We start from the raw sequence: 22,269 nt of genomic DNA on the forward strand, positions 1-22,269 counted from the left end.
CCCACTGCTGTGTCCACCAGAGCTCCCAGGTTATTGTCCCCAGCGTCCCTGTGCACCGCGGAGCTGCTCGGGGCTGCGCGAGGCAGCTTTGCCAAATCCAGGCATCTGATCTCTGGGCACAGACCTGAGACCTTGGCACGAGCAAGATGACGTGATGCTCGATGAGCCCTGCTGCCCGGGATCCCGCTGGCTGACACGTGCTGCCTTTTCAGTCCCCAATTCTCAGCGCAGGGATTCCCACGGCCGGCACCCCGCCACGTGCCTGGGCTGAGCCCCAGCCGACGGCGCTCGCGGCAGGAGCCCCGTTAGAGCGTCAGCGGGGCCCTGGCAGGCTGTCAGCCCGCACCGTGGCTTTCCAAGGTTTGCTGAGAGTGAGCAGCCGGGGATGCGGCGTGCTGGGGATGCCGGGCTGGGCTTTGGCAGGGGCTGCCGCCTGCGTGCGGCTCTCGCTGTGGCCAAGGCTGCGCAGGGAGGTGCAGGCAGAGATGGGTGAGATTCTGCCTCCAGCAGGATAGAGATATCTTAAAATTTTCTTTATTCCTTAATTTCCTTAGCCTTTTGCTCCTGCCAGCCATCTGGGCAAGCCCGGGATTTTACTTCCAAAGGAAAGACCCCGCATTTCCTTTGCTCTCTAATTTGCTGGAGCTCTTTACGCATTAATTGCTTCTCAATTTTAACACTCAGCTCTGGGACCAGCAAGCGCACTGGGCAACGGTGCTGGGAGAGCTGGGGCAAGTGGCTGTGCCTGGGCCAGTAACCACATCTTTAACCTGCTGCTTTGTGCCCTGCACGAAGGTGGGGTTGGAGCGTTACTGGGACAGATACTGTGCCAAACCAAAGGGTTACTGGGACACACTGGTCCCATGTATGCTGATACAAATCCCTAGTGAACTCAGTGATTTTAACACACTCTGAAAGAGCTGAGCTCTTCTTCTGTCCTGCGTTGTCCCTGTCACCAAGTGACAGAGAGGCCAACCTCAGCCGGTGGGCAAAGTCCCTGCCAGGTCCTGTCCCCACGTGTCACCAGACCCAGCACCTCCAGCTGCAGGTGCCCTTATGCACCCCCAATGTGTATATATTTATTCACAAATTGTATGCATGTACATTATAAAACATATACAGTAACAGAAATTTTAAAAGGACAAGATATAGATTAAATAAACACTAGTTTTAAAATGCTATTTTGTTTTACTTTATTTATTAATGGTACCAAAAATACTCTCTTCCTTCACCCCAACGGATTGTCTTGCACACCCCCTGGGGTGCATGCACCCCGCTTTGGAGACCACTGCTCTACAGAAAGCAGGGATCTCCCCTGACAGATAAGCCTGAGAAAAGGGATACATGTTTCTTTTATCCCCAGTGACACTGCTGGTCTTCACGGCAAGCTCTGTTGGTCCATCATGGTGCGGTCGGCCGAGGTCCGAGGAGGACGTGTTTTGCTGTGCCTGTAGGCGTATCTTCTCGCACACATGGAGCAGTGGTCATAGCGTCCTTTCACACCCATTTATTTACGACCACCAGGTAACGCCTTCCCGGCTCCGGGTGCTGCTGAGAGCCCCTGAACCCTTCCTGAAGGCACGTTATGAACCAGATTAATCTGCTCTCCCAGACGTGCTCAGGTACGACCCACGCTCCTGCCTTATCGCCACCATTTTGCACGTGGAAGCAGCTCGCTCTTCCCAGGATTAACTTTAACTCCTGAAACTGCAAAGATCAATCCCCTGACAATGGTTTTCCTATTTATACATATTTTATTTCATTAAGGGAAAAACATCCGGCTCTGCAGTGTCTTCAAGTCCAGCCCAGACAAGATTATCCACCACTTAACAGGAGATGCAAACAGCTGAGCATTTGTGCTGGGCTTTGCACGGTGTTTCACCTTAGAAAGGGCTCTGCTTAGGAAGAAAAGCTCTTTCCAGAAAGCCTGGCAAAGCCCTGGTGTAGATAAATGATTTAAAAAAATAAGGCTTACCAAGGGCACCGTCACATCAAAGCTAGTGTGTGGACAACCTGTACGGCTTCTCTACCTGGGCAATAACTTTTTCTTAGGAAAAAAGTTCCCAGAATTACTTACTGGGAGAACTCCCATGGCCAATGGGATTGCAATTAGCAATGTTACAGAATCCCCTCCTAGTCTTTTCAGGTCTCCAGAGGACTTTGCGTGCCATCCTTCTGCCACTGCTCCCAGAGGGTGAAGACCTCTGTGGTGCTCCACACAGTAAGGACGGTTGCAGATCCCCCAGCCAGACTGGGTAAGGACAAAGCCCCAGGAGAAAAATTCTTCCAGGAAGAGCAACTTTTTGGAGAGGAAAGGAGTAATAAATCACAGCTTTGTCTGTAATGGTCATTCCAGATATCCTTGGGTATGACACCTCACATGTCTCTTCACCAAGTCACAGCATGAAGTGAGTTGATGTGTTTTTTTGTGCCTGTTTCTGAAAAATGGGCTGTTTTTAGAAGCGCTATCTGAGAAAATAACTTCAGCTAGAGCAGGCATGAGTCAATGGCATTTTGCATAAATGGGAAGATCAATAGGACCAGATTGGTGGCTGTGGCTGTGAACAAGCACAAATCAGGACAACCGAGGAGAGCTGCTCACTGCAGCTGGGCGGATTTGGGAAGTCGAGCATGCGAACGTGGAAAAGAACTGTGATTTCGTGAAAGAGAAGGTGCAAAACCCAGCTGAAAACTCCCTCCCTGTGCCTCGTGGCCTCCCCAGAATCAGGGGTCACACCAAGGATCTGGTGTCCCCAGGGCACCGCCACAGTCTGGGCTACCAGAAAACCAGTTTGGCTTCTCTGGCACCAGTTGCCTCACTGGGAGGCGGAGGGGGCAGGAGGGACGAGGCATGGCAGATGTGTGCGTCCCCAGCAGTGCCCTCCAGCCCGCGAGCCAGGGAAGGAGGAGGTGTCAAAGGCTTAGTGCAACTGGGATGCAAGTGGTGTCTTCATTTTATTTCCCAATAACCGTAGGGGGTTGCAATTACCTCTGCTGATCTGAAAGTCATTAGCTGGATGATCAGCCAGTCGTTGGAAGTGTCTGTTTGCCTTTCTGCTAATTAAATTGTATTTGATTTGCAATCAAATCTAATATGAGACAAGTAAGCTTGAGGTGGGCTCGGGAACAGCTGATGGGCGCTGCTCTCTGTGAAGCAGGGGCCAACGTCATGGTCTCGCTGGGTTTGTGGAGCCACATCCCGGGCAGCGTGGGAACACGGATGGGAAACAGGCTGCGCCGTGTTTGCAGTAGGGGCAGGGCTCCTGCCGTGCTGTGGGCGGTGAGCTGGGCTGCTGTGGACTTTGAGACGTGCTCCAGGCACCCGGGTATTCGCCCGGCTGCTGGGCCATGAGAGGGACAGCAAGGACAGCCATTTCTGCTGGTCGTGGGAGAGGGGCACAGAGCAGGGCAGGGCAGAGCTGGCCTCCTTCCCTCCTCGATCCTCAATCCTCCTCGACAGGACGAGAGGAAACGGCCTCAAGTTGTGCCAGGGGAGGTTTAGGTTGGAGATCAGGGACAATTTCTTCACTGAAAGGGTTGTCAAGCACTGGAACAGGCTGCCCAGGGCAGTGGTGGAGTCCCCATCCCTGGAGGGATTTAAAAGCCATGTAGATGTGGTGCTGAGGGACATGGGTTAGTGGTGGGCTTGGCAGTGCTGGGTTAACGGTTGGGCTTGATGATCTCAAAGGTCCATTTGCTAGTGTTAAATTCCTGCTCCCAGTGCCTTGAAGAGAGGAATATACGTAAGTGCAGATGTCATTCCCCAGAGTAGAGGAGCAAGGGGCCAAATTCTGGTGTCTTCGTTGTTTGTCTTATGTTGACCTACCAGGGGTCATTTTACTGTCTTCATGTGGATGCAGCTTCAGAAAGTTTGAGAACATTTATCTTATTTCTGATCAGCTTCTTTCCATTGATTTAATCGTGCTGGCTTCCATTTAGGCTTTCCCTTTGTAATGTTGTTCAGGGTTTGCATTTGTTAATATCAGCTTAAGTGCTCAGAGTGAAGCTAAGCTGCTCTTTCTAGACAATCTCTGGGCCATATGTGATATTTAATCCTCTGACTGTACGGATTTGAGGAGCTGAGCAGAGCAGGAAGGGAAGGACAGAGTGGGATTTCAGAAATATAAATTCCAAGGAAGACAGTCTCTGGAGGCAGATGTCCACCACCACCAGATAATCTGACTCCAGCCCTGCAGCGCCGCGGGGCTGAGAGGTCCCAAAGCTGAGCCTTGCCCCTGCCTTGGCCCAGTCTGAGCTGGTGGACGAGCAGGGTTCCGGGGGAGCAGAGGGTTGCAAATCACAGCAGAGGGAAGGTGAGTTGGATGGTGGCGGTGGTCACAGCCCTCCAAACTCCAACCTCAATTTCTGGGGCCAAACCCCATGGCCTTTCTCCACCCAGCCCCTCGTGCCCATGGGATTTCCAGCCTCACTTCACCCCTTGCCTCACCTCTGCCTGGCCGTGATTCTGCCCCACGGGAGGCACCCAGGAGGGAAAATCCAAAATGCCCTCGCTTAGGTGAGCTCAGCCCAGCATCGCCCCTGGCTCTTCACCATCCACAGACCCCAGGAGGACAACAGAAGGGACCACACACCCGAGCACCCCAGGTTCTCCCCAGACAGCTACACCAAGCTCTGGGCTGAGTTTCTGTTTATTTGGCAAAAAGGAGGGACTACGCGCTGCAGGAGCAGGAGACGTGTCAAAGCCTTGGCCACTGAGCTTGGTGGAGGGATGGCAGAGCAGCAGCCTGGAGTTGCAGAGCGTGGGTCTTGCATCAGTCAGCAGGAGCCTCCACCAGCCAGCCCACACCTCCTAGAAAACAGCCAGGAGATGGGCCAAGGATTTGAGGTGAGGAGGCCAACGGAGAGGGCCAAGCAGGGCTCTCCATCAGGACCAGTATGTTCCCTTCCAGTTCTCCCCAGCTGAAATTCATGGTGGCCCTTGCTGGGACACTGAGGAGGACAATTTCCAGCTGAGGACATTGCAAACACCGTGTTGCACTGCAGCAACTCACCTACACTTCATCAAGGCTGCATTCCTCTGTGAAAACAAAGAGAAAGGCTGAGTCCAGGGCTGTGGTCTGGCTAGTTCCCAATTAGCATCCAAAATAGACAACCCAGGAATGAACTTGAGCAAGGTGAAAGCCACGACGTGCCCAGCCAGAGCGCCTCTGGCTACCAGCACTTCCTCCTGCCAGCTCAGACCACAAAGTGGTGGCAGTGATGGGCTGAGCTGGTCCCTGCCAGCGTGTCCTGGCTCCCGTATCAACTGAGCCAGCCCGAGACGGTGCTGGGCAACGCTCACCCTGCCTGGGCAGCATCCTGATCATCTCGTCGGTGAAGTTCTTCTCCCTCGCGAGCTTCTTGAACAGCGCTGCGACTTTGGGGCTCACCTCACGGGTTCTGCCTAAAGGCAAAGACACAAGTTAGCTTCAGGCTGTGGCCTGATGCTGCATCTCCTGGGTAGCTGGAGAGCGTGCCCAGGCGAGGCCCAGGATGGATGACGGTCCCTGGGAGAAGACTGGACGCTGTGGTGAATATCCTGGAGAGCAGTGATGGCCAGGCACATGAGGCACCCCTCCCAGGGGACAGGACATTTCAGGTTGGACATTAGGAAGCATTTCTTTTCAGAAAGGGTCATTAGCCATTGGAAGGGGCTGCCCAGGGAGGTGGTGGAGTCACCATCTCTGGATGTGTTTAAGAAAAGACTGGACATGGCACTTAGTGCCATGGTCTAGTTGACATGGTGGTGTCAGGGCAATGGTTGGACTCGATGATCCCAGAGGGCTCTTCCAACCTGATTGATTCTGGGATTCTGTGAAAAGACGAAGCGGAGGTCCTGGCAGCAGCACAGTGTCTCCTCTCTTGGTTCCCATCCCCACCGTTCCTGCCCCCCTTGCAGCAGGACGCCCTCTTTTCACCCCATTTCACCAAGTGCCTTACCCAAGCCTATGAACTCCCGGCACAGCGCAGAAGCCTGACCCCCAGCCTCCCCTGCCCGCCCCAAACCGCTGCCCCTTCCCCTGCCACACAGGGGACACGCAGCAGCCCCAGCCCTGCTCCTGCACCCAGGGCAGGAGGGCAGCGGTGAGGAGGGGGGGTCTCTCCCTCAGGCCCCCTGACTCCTGGCCTCTGGGGATGCTGTGCAGCACCCCAACACCTCCCAGCTCTTCACCCCGGTCAGACGGCCGCTGGCTACGCACTGTAGAGCCTCAGCATGTGCAAGGTCTTCCCATCCTTCACCTTGGAGGCAAAGATAACCGCGTATGTCTCGCTGTCAGTATCCAACACCTTCACCCTTGTATGGCTTCTCTCTGAAAAAGGACATGGAGGAAAGAGAAGAATTAATTAGCTCCTCCTGAGAGCCCCCACACTGCAAGAGGGCTGTAAGAGCCTGAATCCGGATGGCAGGGGCCAGGCCCCCCCAGCCCAGGTTTCTTCTGGGCCTCCCCTTCCTTCTTCCCCAAAAGGGCTGTCCAAGCACTGGCACAGGCTGCCCAGGGCAGTGGTGGAGTCCCCATCCCTGGGGGGATTTAAAACCCATGTAGATGTGGTGCTGAGGGACATGGGTTAGTCGTGGCCTTGGCAGTGCTGGGTTAATGGTTGGACTTGATGATCTTTTGGTCCTTTCCAACCAAAACGATTCTGTGATTCCTGTTTTTTTCTCTTGCTAGGACTCCTCTGGAAGCCTGGGGGAGCCCACAGATCGCAGCAGAGCAGGGGGACGGGAACATGGACACAGGAGGGTCTGGGGATGGTCACTGCAGACAGCGGAGCAGCCCGGCCACTGTCAGACTAACACTTGGGTTAGGGATGGTGGGAAACCACTCTGGCTTCATCCCTGGGGAACATCCATCCACAGCCCTTTTGCAGAATGAACCTGCTTTCCCCCAGGGTTTAAGCTCAGTCTGAACGTGTCGTATCCCAGAGCTGCTTCCCGGGGCAGGGAGCTGGGGGTTCGCCACGCTGGTGGGACACCAGCCCTGGCACAGACCAGCCCTGGGGTGCAGCTGGCAACTGGCCACAGACGGGTGTCCCACCCAGGAGCTCAGGAGAGGCAGGTGGGCACCCCCGAGGGACGGGAACCCCGGGACAACCAGCTGCTTCAGACAGGGCTGACGGGAAGCTCCTCCACCCCGTCTCGGGGTCTGGGCTCCCCCCACTCACCACGGCTGTAGTATTCGCCCGGGACGCCCGTTTTCTTGTAGATCCACTCCGATTTCCTACATCCCTTCGGGCTGCAAAACAGCAAAGGGTGCTCTGGCTGGGGTGAAGTGACCCCTCTTCCCCTCCCCTCCGGGGTCACTACCCCAAACGTGGGATTTGCTGTTCAGGGATGGGATGGTGTGACCAGGGTAGGGGGGGGACAGATGCCACCCTTGGAGCAATGGGTGCCTGGGTTGGAGGGCACAGTGCTGGTATCCAAGGATCGTCCCTGGGGTTACACATCCCTTGCTCATGCTCTGAGCTTCTGGTATGAGCTGCTGGGACGAGCTGCTGGGACAGCTTTAATCGTCAGGTCCCTTATCACCCTGCTGCATCCCTGCTGGGGATACAGAGTGTCCCAGACTCTGTGGTGGGACCAATCCTGGCTGGTGCTGCCCTGAAGAAGCGGTGCCCACAATGCAGCTCTCCCAAGCCCCTGTTTTAAACCATGGGGCTGGTGGTCCTGCCTCAACCCCCTGCCCAGGTCTTTGGTGGGTGCTGGGTGGAGGCACCCAGGTGAAGGTCCAGGGAGAAGGTTGGTCAGTGAAGCCCGTGGAGAAAAGTGCTTGGCACTTACCTGGGAATTGCAAAGGAGACCCTCAGGTCACCCTCCCCCAGGACGGCGATGTTGGCCATCGCCATCTTCAGCTCATCCCTCTGCCGGAGGTAGTCCTTGGAGTCGGAGGCCAGAGCAACGATGTTCCATCTCCCTTCAATCTGGCAGCGAGGGCAGGCAGTGAGTGCAGAGGAGCAGGCATGGGCTGTCCCCTCCTCGGGGACTGAGCCAGGACGCCCTCAGGCCATGGGACACCTGCATCCCCTCTGGGCACCGAGGTCCTCACTGGGGCACCTACACTGGGGCTGGGTGACTGCCCTCACCTGGCTGTGACAGTGGAGCCAGCGGTGGCTGTAGTGTCCCCAGCTGTCCCCAGTACCAAAACACCTCTCCAGTCCCCACCTTGGTGCCTGGAGGCCACGCTCCCACCTCCCCTTCCCCGGGATGCTGTGGATCACCTTGCTCTTGTCCACCCCCGCTGCCCCGAGGTCCGCAGCCTCCGCACGCAGCAAGCAGAGCAGGGCCAGCCCCAGGCTCAGCCCCAAGGTCCTCATCTCGCCGCAGCCTCCTCCGCCTTCGCCAGCAGGATGGAGAGCGGTGCCGGGGCTGCTGCTTTATAGCTCCGTGCTCCCCCCTCCTCCTCTGCCCGCCCCGGTGCCGCGGCGTGCCCAGCCGCACGGGTAACGGCGCTGGTGTTGGCTTGGGCGAGGCGGTGGCTTCGAAGGGCTGAAGTCACCCCGGGGTAAACAGTCTTGCGGAAGAAGGGAAGTGCCTGCAAGCCCCAGGAAGGGGCAGAGAAGCCAGGTTGCAGGAGATGTTGCATCAGCGCTGAAATTTGGGGTTTTCCCGGTTTCTTCAGCGGCTTGTGAAAGAACAAAGAGAGGTTTTGTCTCCCAGCTGGCTGCCGGGAGGAGCAGAGAGTCCTTCCCGGTATGGGCCGTCACCCAGTGACCCGTCACAAGGGGCTCGGTGACCCGTCCCTCCGGCCAGGCTGGGATGGTGCCCAAACCCAGGCGTCCGCACGCTGCCGGCACAGCCTGACCCCACGGTGCCCACGCAGGGTCACCCACCCACTCTGGGGCACTTGGGGTCCACAAAGTGGGGTGCACCCGGCGCGGGGCAGGCAGAGGAGGGTGCTTGTGTCACTGTGTGACTGTCCTCTCCTTCCCAGGGTGTGTTGTCCCCTGTGCCCTGGCTCTGACGGGCTCCTCGGGTCACAGTCCCGAATGGGTCTGTGCTGCCTCCTTGCAGCCCCACGCCTGGCTGGGCACCGAGGGACCCTCTCCCCGGGGCAGGGGGCAGCGGGGGGGACCAGGGGCTGCCTCCGCTCTGCAGGAGGTGCAGGGGGATGGATGCTTGGGGCTCATGGCAGCATGGTCCTACCTTGGTAGGTGGGCAGAAGGGGGGGGCAAAGGGGCTGGGAGACAGGTGTGGGGGTCCCACTCATGCCGTGCATTTACCCTGGGCAGCCATGGTGCAGCCCCACTCCCACCTTGGTGGCCCTGGAGTGGGGGACTGAGCAGGGAACGGGGTGTCCTGGGGACGAGGTGCCTGCTGGGAGCCAGAGCCCATGCAGGCAGGGCTGGGCAGCCTGACGGCTTAACCTGCCTGCCCAGACCTGCTGCCCACCCAGCCAAGCTGCCCGAACCCTGTTTGATTCCCCCCTTCCCGCATCCCCAGCGGCTGCCCCACCACACCCTCCCCACCCTCTGCTCCCCACGCTGGGCGCAGCAAACAACGCAGCAAAGGAGCCCCCCCAGGGTGCTGAGAGGAAGGGTAGGACCCAGGATCGTGGGTGCCTGGGGACCCTGGCAGCACCCCTGCTCCCACCAACAAAAGCACCGAGCTCCGGGGCAGCTTCTGCACCTATTTATTGAGGAGGGCGAGGCGTGATCCTGGTGCGGGGCAGCGGGTCTGGCAGAGCCCGGCCGGGGAGGACAGGAAGGGGCATCATGGAGCGGGGAGCAGAGCCCGGTTTCCACCAGGTCTGGAGGACACACGGCCTTGGCGTTGGCCCCTTCAGCTGCAGGACAGACGGACGAGAGGTTAGAGCAGGGGAAAGCCAGCGTGACGCAGAGCCCCGAGGCAGGCGGGGGCTTCCCGGGGGGCTGTGAGTCCCTGCTCAGCCCAGGCCATGCCGGGAGCGAGACCCGGCTTCCCCTGGCCGCACTCACCTGATGGCCTTGGTGCACTGATCTGTTGAAAAGCAAAGAGAGGGGTGAGCATGGCACCGGCAGTGCCCTGAGCCCCCTGCAGCGGGGCCGTGCATGCCACCCCACGCCCTCCTGGCACTCACCCGACTTGGGCAGGACGGCCAGCATGTCCTCGGTCAGGCCCCTCACCGTGGGGATGAGCTCCTTGAACTTCTGCAGGAGCTGGGGGCTCGCGTCCTGCTCCCTCGCTGCAGCCGGACACCCAAAGCGGGGGCTGGTGAGTGCGGGGGGACCCAGCAGCGAGCCCCATGCTGGGGTCCGGCTCCTGCAGGGCAGTGACGGGACCCCAGGGAAGGGCAAAGGCCAAGCCATGAAGGTGCAGGGTGGACATGGGGCACCCCACGGCTGGCAGCGAAGGGGCACGAGACCCTTGGGAGGGGTGACCCACCCACCTGGGGTGGAAGGGGGTAGCTGGCGGGGCCGAGGGTCCGCAGTCAGGCTGGCACACTGCTGGGGGGCTTCGGTTCAAACCGCGATCCCCCGGGGATGACTGTGGTGCAAGGTTTCATCCACCCCGAAATGAATCCCCTGGGGGTGCCCGAGTTGGGAGCCAACGTGGTGGCCTGCAGCGGCGGTGGAGATCCCTGCCCTGGCCCCCCACCCGTGCCCATATCCCTCCCCAGGGGGCCGTGGGTGCCCATCCCCGCTCCCGACACCCACTGAGGAGCTGCAGCGCGGCGCTGGGCTCCCGCCCGCTCTGATGGAGCTCGTGCACGATGGCGTAGTGGCCGTAGTCCGTCTCCCTCACGCGCAGGTCCCGCTTGTCTTGCGCTGCTAAAGGAGCCCAGACGGTGCCCGGTCGAGCAACGCGGCACAGCCCAGGCACCTCCGCGGCCCCGTGGGGGCTCACGGCTCAGGGCTCAGCCCCAGGTTTGCCCGAGGAGGGTATGAGAAGGGAGCGTCCCCCACTGCGATCCGGCAGGGCCAGGTGCCCACCCGCAGCACGACCCCTCGCCGAGCGATGGAGGAAGAGTGGCCAAACCCACCCCCCCATGGCTCCCCGGGCACGGGGGGCCGGTGATGCCCACCCTCCACCCCAGGGTGTCCATGGCTCCGATCCCCCCTTACCCACACATACCCGTGTAGTGCCCCGCCGGCTCACTTCGCTGGAAGAGCTGCTCAAACGTTTGGCATTTGTCCAGCCTGGAAAGGGAAAATGGGAACGGTGAAGGTGGCTGGATGCCGCGTGGGAAGGCGGCGGGGTGGTGGGCGCAGGGGGGACCCCAGTCTGCCCGGGGAACACCCCAGGGCACAGCAGGACCGGGTGTCATGGGTCAGCCGGAGGGAGGATGCTCCTCACCCACTGCCTTGGTGGGGAGCGGAGTCCCCTGGGCCGAGGGACATGGCGAGGAGGAGAGCACTCACATGGGCCACACGACCTTCATAGCCAGGTCCCCCTCCGGCGTGAAGCTGATGGTGATGATGGATGACTTCATCGCGTCCTTCATCTTCAGGAACACGGAGCAGTTGGAAACGGCGGCTGCGACGTGCCACGTCCCTGCGAACTGATGCAGAATGTCACCAGTGGGGTTTGGGAGAGCCATGGGGACCTGCCACCTGCCCGGGAGGCCTGCCACCCACCATGTGGGACCTGCCAGCCTGCGGTGGGGGACCTGCCACCCTCTTTAGGGACCATCCAGCCTAACAGGGGGACCTGCCACCCACTCGCATGCAGAACACCCTGCCCCGTCCCATGCCGGGGGGTGGGCGCAGCGTCTGGCCCATGGTCCCTGGGGAAGCGCCGTGTGCTCAGGAACATCACAGCCACAGCGGGCAGGAGCTGGCCAGGACTGACCCGAGTTTGCCCAGGCATCCACGCTCTCCTGGAAGCTGCCCTGGTGTCAGCTCAGGGCCAGGCCCGGGGGGTGCCCGGGGGTGCCCAGCCTTGCCTGGGGATGCAGCACAGGCACCCTGCCCCAGCCAGCCCCTCCAGCCCACGCAGCACCGGCCGGGTGGGCACCCTGTGCCGTTACCTTCTCGGCGTCGAAGCCCGGCTGCACGGGGACCTCAGCCCCTGCCCGCAGCAGGCAGAGCAGGGCCAGCGCCAGGCTGGGCACTGTCACCTCCATCCTTGCTCCGGGGGCTGGATGCGGGCAGGAGAGGCTGCACGGACCTGCCTCTTCCCACACCCACCTTTATACCCCCCGCTGCTGGCAGCACCCCCTGCCCGCCCCCGCTTTATGCAACGCGTTACACAAGAGCAGGGATCGCTGTACCCGGGTTAGGTGACAGCCTTGGCCCCCTCCCCCTCTAATTGCCCGCTCCCGGATGAATGCAGCCTTGTGCGAGAGCACGTCGGGGAGCGGGCGATGCCTCGTGCCTGGGGAGGGGGACGAGGGTGTCCCCAGTGCCCCGCTCTCATTTCTGCGGCAGGGAAACTGAGGCAGCGAGGCTGGGGTAGCCCAGGGTGCCCGAGGGAGCAGAAGGCAGCAGATCCTTCCAGTGGATCCCTCCAGAGGATCCCTCCAACGGGTCCCAGCCCCAGGGACCCCTTCTCCCTGGACGGGGCATGTTTGGTGGCCAGGCAGCACCATGGCGTGGGGCTGCAACTGCACACAGGGTCCAACCCTGGTGGCCCCACAGCCAGGAGCTGGGACCAGCCCTGACTCCCAGCCCCAGCCCAGCCCACTGTCACCGTCCCTGTGTCCCCCTCCCCATCGCCCCGCTGGGCTCTCCCCCATCGCCCCATTGGGGCTCCCCCCGCAACAACCCAGCAGACAAGGGTGGGGGGCTGGTTTTATACGGGCTTTAATGGGGATGGGGGTACAGGTGTGGGGTGTGAAGTCAGGGAGCGAAGGCTGCTGCGGTGCTGGGGGTGTGCTGGGGACGGGCTGGGACGGGGCGGCCACCGGCTCGCGGCGCTCTGGGGGCTCCGGCCGGCAGCAGCTGGTGGGTCTGCCTGGAAGAGATCGGGGGGCGAGCACGGCTGAGCTGGGGGACACAGGGGGACACACAGGGGGACATTGGCCCTGCCAGCACCACGCTGAGTACAGGGGGGCACCCACCACCCAGGGCCTGAGGCAACAAAAGAGCCACCCCATGGGGACGGGGTGGGAGAGCCCCGGCAGCGGTAAGTGAGAGGAGGGGGCTGGGAAGGGGTTGGGGGCTCTGCGGGGTGGGGAGGCTCTGAGCACCCCCCGTCCCCTCCCATGGGGCTGCTCTGAGCCCCAGCGAGGGCAGGACTCACCTAGGCAGTGTCTGCCATGCATTTGTCTGCAGGAGGGAGAAAAAGCAGAGATCAGCTCCCTCAGGGGCTGGGGGACCCCTGCCCCCCCCACGGGACCCCCACTGCCCCCCCCAAGGACCCCGCACGGGGGCACCCCATGGCTGTCCCCATGCTGGCCCCATGGGGAGGCAGGGACAAGCCAGGAGGGTCTCGTCCCTCTCAGCCCCCCGGGGTACCTCACCCCCTGCACCCCCAGCCTCTCCCAGTGCTCTCACCCGTCTGGGGCAGGATGAGGATCTCTTCGTCCATCAAGCCCTGCTCCTTGGAGAACTGGGAGAACCTCTCCAGGCGCTCGGGACTGAGCGACTTTGTCCGACCTGCAGCCAAAAGCGGGATGAGAGGCAACCCCCCCCCCCCCCGCCCAGACCCCCCGGCGCGGGGTCACACTGCCCCAGCGCACGGACAGCCCAGCAAGGGACAAGCTTCCCAGGAAGGTGGTCCTGACCCAGCCACCCCATGGGTCACCCCAGCTTGGGAGATGATGCAGCCCTTCTCCCATGGGACAGATCCCCCACCCAGGACATCCCGGGGGGAGTCTGGGGGGTGGGTGGCATGGAGGGCCCCGGGGCAGACGTACTGTAGAGCAGCACCATGGTGTAGGAGCCAGTGCTCTTGGTGATGTGGGTGGCCACCAAGGCGTACTCCTTGTAGTCGGTCTCCACCACATAGATGTCATGATTGCTGCCCCAGCCTGTGCGGGACCGGGAGGGCACGGCTGAGCCCCCGGCACCGAGCCAGCCCCGAGCGGGGCCAGGCCAGGAGCTGGGGGAATGTCGTGTGGGGAGGTGGGCACTCACGTGGGCTGGTGTAGCTGAACCGCCCCGGCTGCTCCGTCTTGGTGTAAAGGCTGTTCTTCTTCTCGCACTGGTCACCCCTGGGGAGCATGGCACGGGGACATCAGAGGGGATGCTCCAGCCCACACACAGCCCCAGGCATGGCACCAGTGCCCACCACCCCAGCCCGGGATGGGGGAGCACCCCCTGCTCGCCCACCCCCTCCCCGTGCCCGTACTTGGGGTAGGTGGAGGTGACTTGTAGGTTCCCATCTGCGGTGGCGGAGATGTCCGTGGTGCACATCTTCATCAGGTGCTTCTTCTCCTTGAACCAGTTGGAGTTGGAGGCCAGGCCGATGCTGTACCATCTCCCCGTGAGCTGCGCACAACCTCCACTCAGTCGCCAGCCGGGCGCAGACCCCTGTCCCGCTCTTCGGCCACCCGCCAGCCCCAGCCCCGGCCACCTCCCCATCCCCTGCCAGCCTGTGTCCCACGGCAGGATGGCGTCCTGGGGTCCTCGTCCCCCAGGGAGCTGCTGCACCCACAAAACCCCATGGCCAGGAGAGCCCTGGTTTACAACGTGCCCTTCACTGCCCAGCACTTGGGGTGTTTCCTTCCCCTTCGCCCCAAGCCCAGGGAAGGGGTGACAGGACCACCTGGCTCTGAGATGCCATCTTCATCCATCCCAGGGCATGTCAGGACCCCGGGGCCAGCACGGCTCACCCCAGCCTGGTCCCCAGGGCCACTGGCTCAGTGCACCTGGAGGGGACCTGCCAGACTCGGAGGTGGGCTGTGCTGGGACCACCCTGCCAGGACGTGCCATCCCCCATCCCTGCAGGACGTGCCTCCATCCCCGTCACCTCCCTGGGGGAGGTGGGACCCCAGGGCTGTGGGGCCAGGCCCCCAACGTGCAGCGGGGCTGGGGCTGTCCTGCTCCAGGTCCTGCCCATCATGGGGGGAGGAAGGGGAGTGCCAGCACCCTGGGCATGCCAGCACCCCGGGGCTGGGAGGGCAGAGGGGTGCATGGGACCCCCCAGCACAGCAGCCCTTGGTTCTTTGGACCCTGGGTTGGGGCTGGATGGGGTCTGTGTTGGGGTGGGGGGTCCGTGGCCCATCTCAGTGCTGCCTGTCAAACTCAGCTTGATTTTCTCAGCCCCCCCCATAAAATCCCCGTGCATCTACACCCACCCCATGGCACAAGAGACAGTCCTGCCCCACACCCACTCGGTTCTGCCCCACAGGCTGGACCCTGGATCCTGCATCCCCTCCAGAGCCACCGCACCCAGGCCCCGGGGGCTTCCCAGGGATGTGGGGACCACCCTGTCCCTCCCAGTGCCAGGGCCAAATCCACCCGCAACACCACCTCTGCCCATTTTCAGGGCGAGGATCCCCCGAGACACCCCAAACCCCCCCCACAGGTGATGCCGGCCGGGTTGGGGTCACCTTGTCCTGCTGGAAGTCGGTTTGCACAGGGATGCTGTCCTGCGCGTGCAGTGCCCCGAGCAGGGCCAGCCCCAGGACTCCGAGCAGCGTGGCGTGCATGGCTGAGCCGAGCCGAGCCGAGCCGAGCGAGAGGAGCAGGCAGAGCGCTGCAGTGCCGAGAGCTGGACAAGCCCCTATTTATGGGCAGGCTGAGCGCGGCCCCAGGGGGGCCCAGCCCTGCTCCCCCCCCTTCCCGAGCCGTTATGCAAGCCGGAGCAGGGGCGAGCGCCGGAGCCAAAGGGCAGAGCGGGGGGACCTGCGAGCGGCTCCCCGCCGTCGACACGACGTGTTTGCTCTGGGGTGCCAAACTGCTCCGCAGCGAAAATACGGCTTGGGGCCAGTGGGGCGGCTGGCCACGGCCCCAGTGCTGCGGGGCTTGGGGCTGGTGTGGGCAACTGGGACTGGTGTGGGCAACTGGGGCCGGTGTGGGTAGTTGGGGCTGGTGTGGGCAACTGGGGCTGGTGTGGGCAACTGGGACCGGTGCGGGCAACTGGGACCAGTGCAGGTAACTGGGGCCAGTGTGGGCAGCTGGGGCTGGTGCGGGCAACTGGGGTTGGTGCAGGTAAATGGGGCTGGTGTGGGCAACTGTGGCCGGTGTGGGCAGCTGGGGTCAGTGCGGGCCACTGGGGTCGGTGTGGGCAACTGGGGTTGTTGCAGGCAGCTGGGGCCGGTGTGGGCAGGGGCAGGGGGTCAGGGCTTGCTGGCTGCCCCGTCCTCACAGCACGGCCTCATTCAGACTCCGAGAGGGGCCCAAGCGAGGCGGAGCGAATGCCAAGTGCCTGCTGGGTTCTGATCCCACCCACGGGACCTGAGGGCACCTTTGGGTGCTCCTGTGGGTCCCCCTGCCTTGCCCTGACCCAAGTCCCTGCATCGCCCAAGGAAGCGTCTCGGCTCGCCCTGTCACCCGCCGGGGTGGGTCCCACCGGGATGCAGCTCTGGTACACCCCAACAGCGAGCTGGGGGCTGGGGCTGTTGGGGGGCAGTCAGCCCCGATGCCCAGCTCCCTGGGCACCAGTCCGCAGCCAGATGGACCCCCCCAGTGCCACCCTGCACCCTCTGCCAAGAGGGGTTGTGAGACATCCTCTGCCTCCCTTTGGGGTCACTAATGGGTTCTGAGCTCCCCCCCCTTAATTTGGGGACACCCTGAGCATCCGCAGGGCGAGGGCTGGGGGTGAACACTGGGTGCCAGCAGTGGTACCCATGGGGCTGGCAGGGTTTGGGCAGGGCTGGCCATGCTGGGCACAGCACCAGCCCCGCGGCTCTCTCCAGGCTTTACGTAAGGAGCGTGTTTGCACCACAGCTGGCGTTGGGTTTTTGTTCCCCTGCCCGCCCGCCCCGGCACATTCCCTTCCCCGCGCCCCGCCGCGAGCCCGGCCTGCCCCCGCGCACCCCGGCCGGCCCCTGCGCCAGGGATTTATGAAAACAAAACAAAAGCTGAGCTGGGCAGGACCGAAGCATCACGAGAGCCTGGCTGGGGCCTCCTCACATGCTGGGGGGGGGCTCAGCCCCCATCTGAGCCCACCCTCGGGGTGCAGGGTGCCGGGAGGAGCTCTCCCCATCGGGCATCAGGGGCATGGAGCACCCATGGGTGCCACTGCAGTGCTGCACTGGGGCAGGGACATAATGCCATCCCGCTGCCTGGGTGTCCCTAGCTGCCTGCCCTGCCCTGCAGCAGGAGGGGGTGCCCAGGGGGTGCCCAGGAGGTGCCCAAGTGGTGCCCAAGGGGTGCCCAAGAGGTGCCCAAGAGGTGCCCAGGAGGTGCTGCTCTCCTGGCTCTCTGGGGGGTGGCAAATCTGGGGGCCAGCCCAAGGAGCTGGCTGGCAAAGCTGGGTGCAAGCTCAGGAGCGTGGGGGTACGTGGGGGCACACGGGGGCACCAGTGGTGGCATGGGGCAGGCTGAGCCCGCTGCCGGGGCTGGGGGGCAGGGGCAGGACAGAGGTACCCAGGCTGTGGGTCACCGCAGTGCCTGGACACAGACCCTCGGGCACAACGCGGGCGTTCGCACCCCAGAAATGGGTTCACAGCAGATAAACGCGCTGGGCTGAGCTGGGGTGCAGGGTGTGGGTGGGGGGTCCTTGGGGACCGGCCCAGCTCCCCGGGGCGGGAGGGCAGGGCTCTCCCCTCGCCCCCCACTGCCCTGCCATGGCCCCACCGAGCGCAGCCACTCCTGGGGTGCAGGGAGCCGGATCCGTAACACCCCGACTCTGCCGGGGAGATTTGGGGGGGGTCTGCGAGCGCAGCCAGACACGACCCCCCAGCACGTGGGGAGCGGGGCCAGGGACTGGCTTCGGGCGCATCACGTGGCAGTCCCTTACGTAAGTCCCTGATAAACAACATGTGTTACCAGTTTCCTCTAAGATTGCAAAACACCGGCGCTGGGGGCAGAGGGCTGCTCCCCACCCGGGGGGCTGCGGGGTGGCCAGGGCACCGCACCGACCTGCAGCGGGGGCTGGTCCCCCCGTGTCCCCCCCCACCGCCCAGCCTGCGCCGGGGAACTGGCACAGCTCACCCAAAACACCCCGGCTCATGGGCATGGCAGGGCAGCGTGGGCCAGGCTGGGGAGAGGGGTCCTGTGTGGGGCTGCAGCCCCCCTACCCTGCCTGCACCCCCAGTTTGAGCCCTCGGGGCTCCCCCTTGCTCACGTGCACTGACACGATTCCTGTCCCATGGCTGGGGTGAGGCTCGGGGAGAGGGTGATGGGGCTGCATGGAGGGGGCTGCACGGTCCCCAGCACCCCCAGGCCAGGCGCACGGTGCCAGGGCACCGGCAGCTCAGGGGTGGAGGCAGCGCTGGCCTTGCTGGAGCAGATCGAGGGGTGACTTGCCTGGACACAGACCCTTCTGCGAGGCGTTTATTTGGGCTGCTGTGGGACACGGGGGCGCAGAGCAGAGGGGTGACACAAAGCTGCGGGGGGGACAGGATAAGGATGGGTACAGATGCCAGCACAGCTGGAGGAGCTGGGGAGCCCTGGGGCTGGCTGCAGGGCTGTGGAGCAGCAGCGGGGTCTGACCAAACCCCATCTCCGTCCTGCCTGGCTGTGGGTGGCTGGAGGACGCGAGGGCTGAGCTCTGGGGACCTGCTGGTGACACTGCCTGCGCCTACGGCTGCGTTTCTGGAAGGGAAAGAGAAGCGCTGAGGGGCTGGGGAGACGTCAGAGCCCAGCACCAGGGCTGGAGACCCACCTCTGCCTCCTCAAGCACCCACGACAAGTGATGGAGCTGTCCCCAGGGACCCCCAGCCCTCACACCAGGGTGTCCCTGTCCCAGGACACCCCATCCCAGACCAGCCCTCACCCCAGGAAACACCAATATAGACCCCACCAAGCCCAGCCTGACCCATGTGGGGGGTGAACGGGGCTTTGCTTTGCCAGGGGACATCTGATACCCAGCCTGGGTGATGGCCTGTCACCTCCTCACCCCACACAAGGGCACGGAGGGACCCGGTGCTGGGGGATGGTCTGGAACAGGGGCTCTGGTGGTGCGGTGTGGGTCCAGCCCCGCAGGCCCAGCCCACAGCCAGGGTAGGAGAACCCCATGTGGTGCCCAAGGTAGGGACATGGAGGAACCCTGCGCATCGCCCGGGATCCACAACTCACCGTCGAGGATGTGAAACTCATCTGCGGAGTCGCAAAACCCTGCAAGAGAGCGAGCCCAGGGTGGTCACCCTGCCTGGGCACCCAGGACCCCCCAGCCCCGCACCCCAGGGACACCGTGGGGCACAGCCCTGTCCTTGCACCTTGGGGCCACCCTGGGGTGGCTGCAGCATGGGGACAGGCCCCACACGTGGCCCTCCTGTGTGTGACACGGGGCCACAAGCTGCTCAAACCCGTGTGGATGTGCCTCCCCCTCCCCACGCTGGAGGGGCTGGACCCCAGCCCTGCTGCCAGGCCCCCCTTGGGCACAGCCCTTGCCACGGTGTCCCCCACTCCCAGGGGACCGTGTGCCACCCACCGTATGTGGGGAAGTAGTAGGTGACGTCTTCGCTCAGCCCCACAGCCCTGACGCTCTGCTCGAACTTGTCCACGACGGCGTCACTGACGCGGCTGCTCCGTCCTGCGCGGGGAGGGAGACGCTGGCAGTGGCCCCAGGCCCTGCCTGTCCCTGTCCCAAAGGCCCCCGCGCCCCCCGCAGCAAAGCTCAGGGGTCTTTCAGCTCAGAGAAGCCTGTTACCGGCTCCCCTTGCGCAGTGTTTGGGGACAAACCCCTCCTTTTGGGGACTGGGCCCCATGGGGACACTCCATTCCCACCTCTGGGTCCTCCGGGGCTCCAGCGCGCACCCCCTGAGCCCAGCACGGGCTTCTCACTCCTCGGCCACCTTGAGCCCCCCCGGCGCCGACCCACCGTAGAGCTTGACAGTGATGCTCCGGCCCTTCTGGTAGTAGAGGATGGCGTAGGTGCCGGGGTCCGTCTCGCCCACCACCACATCCACCTTGCTGCCGTACCCACGGCCTGGGAACGACAGTCGGGACAGAGGGCAGCCCCAGTTAGTCCTGGTTAAGCCCAGTTAGCCCACGGCACCATCCAGGGGCCTCATTTCGCCATGAGTGGGACGTATAAGGGGTGAAAATCAGGGCGAGAGCGGGTGCAGCCCCACGGGGTGCCGTTCCCCACCGGTGGGCACCAGCCTGTGATGGCGCTTGGTGCTGGGGCACTTTGAGACCCCAGAGGTGGGATACTGGGAGGGCACTGGGAGGGAGGACACCGGTCCCAAAGCCCTGCCGAGAGCAGGAGCAGGGGGGTCCAGCTTGATGGTCCCTGCAGCCCCCATGTCCTCGCAGTCCCCATGTCCCCACAGCCCCCATGTCCCCACAGCCCCCAGGCCCCCCCAGCCCCCATGTCCCCACAGCCCCCATGTCACCCCAGGCCCCCAGCCCAGGCTCCCTCACCCTTCAGGACGAAGCGTCCCAGGGACCCGGCAGGGCGGTAGCGCTGCCTGATTTCCCAGCACGTCCCGTCCCTGTACGGGGAGAGGAGGAGGTTGGTGGCGCTGGCTGGGAGGGTGAGGATGTGGCCCCTGGTCCCAGCCCGCCCGGCGCGCCAGGGCACCCACAGGATCTGTTTTCTTGGGACTTTGTAGTCTCCTCATGGTAGATGCTGTGAAGGGACGTCCCGGAGCCCCGTGGAGACACAGCAAGGGATGCAGAGCCTGAAAACCTGCCAAGCCCGGGGAGTCCCGGCCCCCTCCCTGCAGCCCTGAGCCTCCCTCAGCCCCTCAGAGCCCCCCAGGGCCGGGGGGAAGCACCCACAGATGCACTGAAGACCCCTCTGCTCAGCCATGCTGCCGCTGGGGTGGCCCCAAGAGCTGGTCCCTGGCTGGGCAGCCGATAAGGGACCACGTGCCTGATCGGTGCCTCGGTTTCCCCAGCCTGGCTGCCCCCCAGCCTGCCCAGCCCACCCCGGGCTGGTGGCCGTGCGGGTGGCAGGGTGCCAGCCCACCGTGGCCAGGGCTTCTACCACAACACATCCCAGAGGAGATCCCACCTACGCTTCGCTCCGGGGCAGCGCTCTCCTCCTTGGGGCCTGTGGCCAGAGCACTGGTCCTGCTGGGACCTGCCTGCAGTGTCCCCATCCCACCCAGCGTCCCCGTCCCAGAGCACTGGTCCTGCTGGGACCTGCCTGCAGCGTCCCCATCCCACCCAGCATCCCCATCCCAGAGCACTGGCCCTGCTCCAACCTGCCCACAGCGTCCCCATCCCATCCAGCGTCCCCATCCCAGGCCACTGGCTCTGCTCCGACCTGCCTGCAGCGTCCCCGTCCCCGCCTGCGGCTCCAGCAGCCGGTGTCACTCACAGCTTCCTGAAGGTGCTGATGGCCAGGCTCTGCCCGTCGGGGACGGTCACCATCACCGCCGTGGCCTCCAGCCGGTGGCTGTGCTCCGCCAGGTAGCCGCAGCGGGAGGCCATGCCGACCAGGACCCACCTCCCTGCGAGCTGCATGGCACGGGGGTGGCACCACCTGCCAGGTCACCACCCTGGGGTGCCACCGCCCCACTGCACTGAGCACCCACCACCCCGAGCACCCTTCCGTGCTGTCTCCCTTCACTTGACACCTCTGCCCACAGCCTGTCCCCTTGGTGTGCCCACAGAGGCAGAGGGGGCCGAACCCCAGAGCCAGAATGGTTGCACTGGCCTCGGGGATGGGGACCAGGATGGCTACAGGAGCCAAGTGTCCGGCTGGGTGGCCAGTGGCCAGGACGGGGGTCCCTGGCGAGGCCTCGGCCCTGTGCCAGCCTAACAGGGCTGGTCTGTGTCTTGTGACCCCCGACTGTGGTGGGGGACTCGGGCTGGGGCCAGGCTGAAAGGGCAGGTCTGGAGGGGGGACGCTGCAGGGTGGGGACATGTTGTGGGGTCAGAGCTGGGGGGCACTTGCAGGGGGACAGGCTGGGGGACGCTGGGGGTCAGAGCTGGGGTGGATACGCAGGGGTACAGGCTGCAGCTCCCACCACCTGCCTGCGGCCCGGAGCAGGGCTGAGCCCCCAGCCCCGCCGGGGGACATGGGCAGGTCCCCAGGCCCGCCCGGCCCCGGCCCCTCACCTGGGGGAGGCTCAGCCCCTCCTGAGCCCCCACCGCCTCCAGCGGGCTCTGGGGAGGCGGCGGCCGCCGTCGCCGCCCTGGCCGCTGCCCCAGCGCCGGCGGGGCCGTGAGGAGCAGACCGAGGAGCAGGAGGGTGCCCAGGGCCGCCATGGTGCCGGTGCGGCGGAGCCCGCGCTGCCGGGAAGCGGCGGGGGCAGGAGGGCACCGCGGCCGGCCTGGAGCCGAGCCAGGCGGGGGCCAGGCCAGGGAGGGCCGGGGTCAAGGCCGGGGAGCCAGGGCGGGCCG

The 22,269-nt window shown here is 63.8% G+C and overlaps 4 protein-coding genes across 4 annotated transcripts; all 4 read right to left on the minus strand.

The window, feature by feature from the left end:
* Nucleotides 1-4,641: 4,641 nt before the first annotated feature.
* LCNL1 (lipocalin like 1) lies at nt 4,642-8,540 on the minus strand. The gene is made up of 7 exons (XM_068414053.1): nt 8,218-8,540; nt 7,781-7,920; nt 7,165-7,235; nt 6,201-6,311; nt 5,303-5,404; nt 5,013-5,038; nt 4,642-4,810 (listed from the first exon to the last, which is right to left on the minus strand). Exons 1-6 carry the CDS (start codon nt 8,311-8,313, stop codon nt 5,013-5,015), a joined length of 546 nt encoding a protein of 181 aa, XP_068270154.1. The 5' UTR covers nt 8,314-8,540; the 3' UTR covers nt 4,642-4,810.
* Nucleotides 8,541-8,563: 23 nt separating this feature from the next.
* LOC137670899 (lipocalin-15-like) lies at nt 8,564-12,041 on the minus strand. Its single transcript, XM_068414054.1, has 8 exons — nt 11,946-12,041; nt 11,338-11,477; nt 11,051-11,115; nt 10,633-10,746; nt 10,056-10,160; nt 9,934-9,955; nt 9,626-9,782; nt 8,564-8,621 (listed from the first exon to the last, which is right to left on the minus strand). The coding sequence occupies exons 1-7, from the start codon at nt 12,039-12,041 to the stop codon at nt 9,779-9,781; spliced, it is 546 nt and encodes a 181-aa protein (XP_068270155.1). The 3' UTR covers nt 8,564-8,621; nt 9,626-9,778.
* Nucleotides 12,042-12,704: 663 nt separating this feature from the next.
* On the minus strand, nt 12,705-15,544 carry LOC137670914 (lipocalin-like). The gene is made up of 7 exons (XM_068414081.1): nt 15,414-15,544; nt 14,210-14,349; nt 13,996-14,072; nt 13,776-13,889; nt 13,414-13,515; nt 13,160-13,185; nt 12,705-12,871 (listed from the first exon to the last, which is right to left on the minus strand). The coding sequence occupies exons 1-6, from the start codon at nt 15,510-15,512 to the stop codon at nt 13,160-13,162; spliced, it is 558 nt and encodes a 185-aa protein (XP_068270182.1). The 5' UTR covers nt 15,513-15,544; the 3' UTR covers nt 12,705-12,871.
* Nucleotides 15,545-18,367: 2,823 nt separating this feature from the next.
* Nucleotides 18,368-22,134, minus strand: C8G (complement C8 gamma chain). The gene is made up of 7 exons (XM_068414205.1): nt 21,985-22,134; nt 21,242-21,381; nt 20,338-20,408; nt 19,793-19,900; nt 19,403-19,504; nt 19,048-19,086; nt 18,368-18,564 (listed from the first exon to the last, which is right to left on the minus strand). The coding sequence occupies exons 1-7, from the start codon at nt 22,132-22,134 to the stop codon at nt 18,551-18,553; spliced, it is 624 nt and encodes a 207-aa protein (XP_068270306.1). The 3' UTR covers nt 18,368-18,550.
* Between the last annotated feature and the right edge of the window lie 135 nt (nt 22,135-22,269).

The sequence above is a fragment of the Nyctibius grandis genome, chromosome 16 (genome assembly GCF_013368605.1).
Source record: "Nyctibius grandis isolate bNycGra1 chromosome 16, bNycGra1.pri, whole genome shotgun sequence".
Classification (NCBI taxonomy): domain Eukaryota; kingdom Metazoa; phylum Chordata; class Aves; order Nyctibiiformes; family Nyctibiidae; genus Nyctibius; species Nyctibius grandis.

What these genes read in the sequence shown, in the direction of transcription:
- C8G (XM_068414205.1), bottom strand. Translation starts at nt 22,134, where the DNA reads ATGGCGGCCCTGGGCACCCTCCTGCTCCTCGGTCTGCTCCTCACGGCC. An exon ending in AGGGGCTGAGCCTCCCCCAG is followed by an intron (nt 21,382 to 21,984) that starts GTGAGGGGCCGG and finishes CGTGCCATGCAG; the next exon opens with CTCGCAGGGAGGTGGGTCCT. An exon ending in ATCAGCACCTTCAGGAAGCT is followed by an intron (nt 20,409 to 21,241) that starts GTGAGTGACACC and finishes CTCCCCGTACAG; the next exon opens with GGACGGGACGTGCTGGGAAA.
- LOC137670899 (XM_068414054.1), bottom strand. Translation starts at nt 12,041, where the DNA reads ATGGAGGTGACAGTGCCCAGCCTGGCGCTGGCCCTGCTCTGCCTGCTG. An exon ending in ATGAAGGTCGTGTGGCCCAT is followed by an intron (nt 11,116 to 11,337) that starts GTGAGTGCTCTC and finishes TTCCCTTTCCAG; the next exon opens with GCTGGACAAATGCCAAACGT. An exon ending in GGCCGTCCTGCCCAAGTCGG is followed by an intron (nt 9,956 to 10,055) that starts GTGAGTGCCAGG and finishes GCTTTTCAACAG; the next exon opens with ATCAGTGCACCAAGGCCATC.
- LOC137670914 (XM_068414081.1), bottom strand. Translation starts at nt 15,512, where the DNA reads ATGCACGCCACGCTGCTCGGAGTCCTGGGGCTGGCCCTGCTCGGGGCA. An exon ending in CCGACTTCCAGCAGGACAAG is followed by an intron (nt 14,350 to 15,413) that starts GTGACCCCAACC and finishes GGTTGTGCGCAG; the next exon opens with CTCACGGGGAGATGGTACAG. An exon ending in CCTCATCCTGCCCCAGACGG is followed by an intron (nt 13,186 to 13,413) that starts GTGAGAGCACTG and finishes TCCCTCCTGCAG; the next exon opens with ACAAATGCATGGCAGACACT.
- LCNL1 (XM_068414053.1), bottom strand. Translation starts at nt 8,313, where the DNA reads ATGAGGACCTTGGGGCTGAGCCTGGGGCTGGCCCTGCTCTGCTTGCTG. An exon ending in GCACATGCTGAGGCTCTACA is followed by an intron (nt 5,405 to 6,200) that starts GTGCGTAGCCAG and finishes CTTTGCCTTTAG; the next exon opens with GCAGAACCCGTGAGGTGAGC. An exon ending in CAGGATGCTGCCCAGGCAGG is followed by an intron (nt 5,039 to 5,302) that starts GTGAGCGTTGCC and finishes TTGTTTTCACAG; the next exon opens with AGGAATGCAGCCTTGATGAA.